The sequence below is a fragment of the Cupressus sempervirens genome, chromosome 6, assembly GCF_028749045.1.
Source record: "Cupressus sempervirens isolate cs-2001-9-10 chromosome 6, ASM2874904v1, whole genome shotgun sequence".
NCBI classification, from domain to species: domain Eukaryota; kingdom Viridiplantae; phylum Streptophyta; class Pinopsida; order Cupressales; family Cupressaceae; genus Cupressus; species Cupressus sempervirens.
The window spans coordinates 161,898,116-161,904,760 of record NC_143123.1 but is presented as its reverse complement, the minus strand read 5'-3'; the positions used below and the strand labels follow the sequence as shown (position 1 = coordinate 161,904,760).

At 42.9% G+C, this 6,645-nt stretch overlaps 1 protein-coding gene across 1 annotated transcript; it reads left to right on the top strand.

Moving 5' to 3' along the window:
• Nucleotides 1–2,502: 2,502 nt before the first annotated feature.
• Nucleotides 2,503–5,941, top strand: LOC149551752 (SCARECROW-LIKE protein 7-like). Its single transcript, XM_089787255.1, has one exon. The coding sequence runs from the start codon at nucleotides 3,326–3,328 to the stop codon at nucleotides 5,546–5,548; it is 2,223 nt and encodes a 740-aa protein (XP_089643381.1). The 5' UTR covers nucleotides 2,503–3,325; the 3' UTR covers nucleotides 5,549–5,941.
• The last annotated feature ends 704 nt before the right edge of the window (nucleotides 5,942–6,645 follow it).

Here is a 6,645-nt window from a genome sequence, read left to right as displayed (position 1 = left end):
AAGGGCTTCTGCTGGAATCGCCACTATGGAAGGGATTTGGGGTTTTCTCTTTTAGGGTTACCGAAAGGCAGGGTTAGGGTTTATTTTATGTGGAATAAATAAGCTTTTATTTTCCTTTTCCTTATTCGCTCTAACCGTCCATTGTAGCAAGCCATGAGCTCAGCTTTAGCGTTATTTACAGGCCCTGCGGGACCGCCTGGTCGCCCATAAAGAGCGACGGGCATTTCTGCAATGAATTTTTAACCCACTTTGCAGAATTTCACTGGTTTTTCTTTCATTTGCGACGAACTTTTTGACCCGGGTGTAAAAGCAGAGGGGTCCCATTGATCTGCCCGCTGCTTCCCAGCCGTCCGTTACGGCGTGCTCCAACGGTACTCTGAGTCACAGGCGTCGGATGAGGGGGCAAGGGACGGAGGGGATTCGGGCCTGTGACCTCTGACGAGGAGGGCGTCATCTGTGGGGTCGAGCAATTAGTGACCCACTTGTTTTCAGGGCGCTACTTTCGTCATCAATGGGCGGGGGCCGCAGAGGCGCCCCATCCGAGGCTGACCCACGTGGACGGCGGCGAACGCCGACCCAGTGGTCTTGTTTAATAGTGTGGCCGCGTGTTCCTGTGGGTCCTCTCGCCCCACCGAACCCTACAGGTCCGTTTCAAGGATGATGGGTATGTGAATGTTTCAGGGTTTGGGTCTGTTTTAGGTATGATGATGGGTATGAGAGGGATTAATTGGGTTTGGGATGTTTGTATGGGAGCTAAAGGTCTGGTGTACTAATTGCGGTATGATTGCTTAAAGACTAGTATGATCGGTCATGAGCAGTAACGTAGTAATAAGAGTAAGAGATTGAGAGAGTTATGGATGCTTGCGACCAAATAATAACTCAGAGTTGATGGGGTATGAGGTAATACAATCAGTTTGGATTGTTTGAGTAGATGTGGGATTGCAATGGAGTAATAACTCATAGCGCTGCAATCAGTTTGGGTTGTTTGAATAGATGTGGGGTATGAGGCAATACAATCAGTTTGGGTTGTTTGAGTGGATGTGGGATTGTTATGGAGCATGGTTACTAGGAGACTCGTCTCCCCCCTATAAGTCGTGTCTCAGAGACTGAGATGCATCTCGGAGACTTTTTGCATCTCCAGAGACCTTAGAAAAGGTTGGAGACTTCACGACGAAGTCTTCTGAAGTCTCCCGTCTCCTAATCCAAAAAGTGAAGTCTCCTCAAGTCTCTTGGTAAAATATAAATGTAAAATATAATATTAAATAATTTTATATATTTTAGCCCTCATTTTAATGTTTTTAATAAAACCACTGACAATTTAAATGATTAAATCATTAAAAATATTTTATTTAATAAATTAATAATTTTAAAAACATTAGAAACACTTATAAAAAATTATTTTTATTCAACAATTTAAATGATTAAATCATTTAAAATATTTTTCGAGAGTGATGGTTTTTTCGAGAGCATGATAGCTGAAGACCTTGAGATGGATGATCACAACCTTGTGGAGTAGATGATAGTACCATCGACATACATATATTTCTGTTTTTTGTTTATTGTACAAAGTCATACTAATACTAGATTTATTTTTGTTTTTTTTTATTGTACAAAGTGTTCATTTTTGTTTGCATATCAGGTATTCAGCATCAAACTATACTTTTTTGAATTTAAAATTTGAATATGTAATGATAATCTCAGCTATTATCATATGATGGTGATCATATGCAATATTCGAAAAACAAATGTCTATGAGATACAATATTGTGATCATGTGAGTTTTGAAATCTTTGACTCTATGAGTCTATTTTAATTTTTAATGTGACATTACTATTATTATTTACTTAGTCTTAGAGTATTATTATTTTCAAATTTTGTATTTACTTTTAGTATTAGACTCTTTATACTATTAAAAAAAAATAATATAAAAAAAAATTGCCGTCTCCAAGTACCCCCCGTCTCCTATTTGAAAAATTGCCGTATCAGTACTGGAGACCTCGAAGTCTCCCTGTCTAGATGTGGGATTGCATTGGAGTATAACTCGTAGAGGATGGGTTGTGAGGCCATACAATCAGCTTGACCTAGGGAAGAACTTAAATGTAGATGTTCTCAATGCTCTTTGTTGAAGTATATTATATGTACACTATAAAATGATGCAATTCTTGTGGCATTGAAGGCAGCACTAATTTGATTAGTCGAGTGTACTAATGCTGATATTCACTCTTAAAACACTAGAATAATAGCTATATTGTGAAAAAGGCAATGGATGATGATGTCGTAATAGTAACTGTAGTAATGGTAAATCTGAGGTACTAATGTTGATTGAGAAGGGTCATGGATGGTGATTCAGTAATAGGTTATGGATGATGGTGATGATGAGCATGTGTTGTGGTGGATTCATGGATGCATATGGTTAGGGTCAAGGAGAGGTTTGGTTGACAGGTGGGAGCGTGGAGTTAGGGTTTTTAATTTGTTTCGGGTTCAGGAGAGGATAGTTAGTGGGTACAGGGATGTCGTCCGGGTGTATGATTTCTTTTGCTTTTTGATTTTTGGAGGAGTTTGCCATTCGTTTGTTCATCATAGCCGGGGCCCGCGGTCGTTTTCCTCGGTTTCCCCTCCTACTGGCCCGCCTCGTCTTTTTCTACTTCAAGTGCCCCCTCCTTACACGATCTACTCTACTCCCTCCCTCCCTCATTTCCTTGCTCTCTCTTCCTCTCTATGGGCCTTCCTATCTGCTCTACTCTGCCCTGCTCAGCTCTGTTCAGCTCACATTGAGATCCCGGGTGCTTGAGCCTCATTTTTGCTATTTCTAATCTGCAATCCATTATCCTTATAGCTTGTTTCTTGCTGCTGCCAAGCGAGTGGAACTTCTCTAGTTGGAGTACCTGATTGCTATAATTTAGGTCTGTTATCCTGCAATCCATTATAAATTGGGTCTGCTCACCTGGAATCTATCATTCCCATTGTTTATTTCTTGCTACTGCCAGGGGAAGCTCCTACTTTGATGAACTGGAGCTTCTCTAGTTGGAATACCCGATTGCTATAAATTGGGTCTGCTAATCTGCAAACCATCATCCCCATTGCTTGTTTCTTGCTGCTGCCAGGGGGACCCCCTAGGAGCTTTTCTAGTTGGAATGCCTGATTGCTATAAATTGGGTCTGCTAATCTGCAATTTATAATCCCCATAGCTTTTGTTTCTTGTTGCTGCAAGGGAAACCTATGATGAACTGGAGCTTCTCCGGTTGGAGTACTTGATTGCTAAAATTTGGGTTTGTGTCGGAGTAAATTTAATTTTGCTGGATTTTTTAGAATTGGAAGATAAGAAATGGCTTATATGTGTGCGGAGAATGGGAATCTGATGGCCATAGCGCAGCAGCTGGTGCAGCAGCAGCAGCAGCTGCATCACCCTCAGCATCACCAGCACCAAGTGTTTGGAAATCATCCCAGCAATTATTTCGGGACTGGGGGTAGCAACATGGGAATGAGCATGAGTATGAACCCATGGATGGTCGGCCCGGCTTCTGGTGTGGCATGGCAAGAAGGGAGCTTTGCTTCGGGACTGTGCCCCGATGTCATGGGTGACTTGTGTTCTACCACAACCACAGCTACCGCTGCCACCACATCCTATCTCAGCGAGCCCAACTCGGTTCTGGACTTGTCCCGGGCGTCCATGCTTTTCGCCCCCATGGATCAGTATCATGAGTTTGGGCACCATTTGCCCGACGGAGGGGTGCATCTGAAGCAGCATCAGCATATGTCTCTCATCGAAACGCCTCCGAGCATGTTTAACCAGGATGTGCTGGTGAAGAAAGAAAGGCCACCGGTGAAAGAGAGCGGTGGAGTTTTCAGATTGCCGGAGTTGCAGACATTCGGTGGGTTTGAATCCCCTGTGAATGTTGTTGCCCCCGATGTCTGCCCTGAATGGATGGACTGCCTAATGACGGACTTGCAGCCGGATGCGGAGGGCAACAATACCAACAGCATTACTTTCGACAGCAACCCCTGCGAGTCGACTGAGAGCTCTGAGCTACCGAGCGGCGGTTATCAAGATGGATGGCAGAGCGAATTTGGGGTTCTTGGGGAGGCGTTTGTCTCGGCCAAGCGACAGCATCGGCCATTCTGCGATAGTACGACTGCAGAGCTTCTTTGCTCATCGCCCTCTGCAGACCTTCTCTCTGCCGCCTCGTCGGAGCTGCTCTCGTCATCGAAGCCGAAGGCGGCAGCATTGCAGGAGCAGTACAGTGGAGCAGCAGCAATGGCAGGAGGAGGTCACGAGTTCCAACCTCCACCCCATCGGGTGCCTAATGCGCAGTTGAAACGCGAGCCCTCAACATCGCCTCAGAAATGGCAGGGGCAGGATGCTCTCAAGGCGAAAAGAGACGAGGATATGAAACCGGAGAGCGATTTTCTGGACCAGTATAAAAATGGCCCGAGTCAGCATTTTGTGCAATCACTTCTCGAATGTGCAAAAATAGTGGACACCGAGCCCGAGAGAGCTGCTCAATCGATTTCCCATTTGCAGACCATGCTGTTCCCCGAGGGCGATCCTGAATATAGAGTGGCGTCTTATTTTGCCAGTGCCCTCTCCAGACGACTTACTGAACGGAGCGAGCAAAAGCCCCAGCGCGATTCAAGCAGCGAATTTGAGGAATCCGTGCTTGCATATAAGGCTCTGAATGATGCGTGCCCTTACTCCAAATTTGCCCATTTGACTGCGAATCAAGCCATCCTGGAGGCAATGGACAAAGCAGAAAAAATCCACATAGTCGACTTCGGTATTGCACAAGGTATACAATGGGCAGCCATATTGCAGGCATTTGCAACCAGACCAGGAAGCAAGCCCCGCAAGATAAAAATCACAGGTATTCCTGCTCCATCTCTTGGCCCTAACCCTACTGCTTGTCTTCTCGCCACTGGCAAAAGGCTCAAAGAATTTGCTTCTTTGCTCGATCTAGACTTCGAATTCTGTCCAATTTCTAATCAAATGAGTGAGGTGGAACTATCAATGCTAAATATTGAGCAAGATGAGTGCGTAGCGGTTAATTTCATGATGCAGTTGTATAATCTCCTGGGAGAGTCATCTGAAACCTTAATGAAAACACTCAAGTTGGCATTCGCCTTATCCCCTAAAGTGGTGACACTGGGGGAATACGAGGCCAACTTGAATGGCTGCAGGTTTCAATCTCGATTCCGCAATGCTCTCCATTATTACTCGGCATTTTTTGATTCTATGGGATCTATCATGACAAAGGATTGCCCTGAGCGCATCAATGTGGAGAAGCTGTTCTTCGAAGAGAAAATTACAGGGATCATTGCTTACGAGGGAGCAGAGAGGAAAATGAGATTAGAAGGAAGAGATCAGTGGCGTGTGATGATGGAATCGGCTGGATTTAAGTGCTCTAATCTAAGTCACTATGCCATGAGTCAAGCTCGCATTCTTCTCTGGAATTATTGCGACAGATATTCTCTTGTAGAATCTCCTGGTTTCCTCTCTCTGGCGTGGCAAGATCGGCCGCTCCTTACTGTTTCTTCATGGTGTTGTTGCTAGTCTTTCAAACTCTCACTTTCTTGTACAGTAGCATCAATTGATTATTATTAACTTATACATAGAACATTTGCATCTTGTTAAAATGTGCTTGCTGTATTGACATACATATGCCCCTGTGACTGTTAATATTTATGAGGATTTCTATGTCATCATCATCATCTTGTGAATAACTCTGTAATTCTTCTCCTCAAGTACTCTTTTTCTGTATTTCTTATGCATCCCCTGCAAAAATATCTGGTTGGGCCAAACGGTGAATTGTTTGTTAGCATAAGGGAGTCGAGGCTATGGGTCCCTACCATTGCCAAGGGTGCATGATTTTGTTTGTAACCCTGTAACAAATTCAAGGGTATCAAAAAAGGGATTGAGGGAAACTCTCACCTTATTATTCTTCCATGCCTTTCTGAGTACAAGCCTTTTCAATTCTCTTAAACCATACACATGCACAACTTAAGGAAATTTGGGAATTGAAAAACAGGTGTTAAAAAGAAAGTGAAAATTTGGTATATTAAGTTTCCTCTCTGCTGAGTATAATTTTTTATCTGATATTTTCCTTTTTCTCTCTGTATTTGCAATTAGCAGTTTTTTTTGGCTTTGATTAAGTGATCTGTAGAAGATTTCTGATCATTACTGATACCAGGATAGCGATTCCTAATGGTAGTCTTTCATTCTTTGGCAGAACATATTATATTGTCATGTCTATTTAAATCAGATACTGCTCTTCACTTCTTATATTAAATTTTGTTTTTAGTATCAACATTTCAGATCACACTCTGTGATCTATCATCAGAATGAGAGAAGAATCGGATTGTGGAGTGTGATCCAAACGTTGATGCTAAAAAAGTGTACACAATCGAATTCCGAAATCAAATCTAATATTAGGAATAGAATGTGGAAATCTGATATTGTTAATCTTCACTTCCTGTTTGTAAACTATGACCTTCGGAGGTCCAATGGATCCAAGAGGAACATAGGATTAAGCAACCTAAAAATGAATTTTGTATTTGCTACGTTGCTCTTGACTTGATACAGAGCATGAAGGAATTGACCTATAGAAGACGCCGCATGCAAAATTGCCCTAGTTTTAAAATGAATCATGT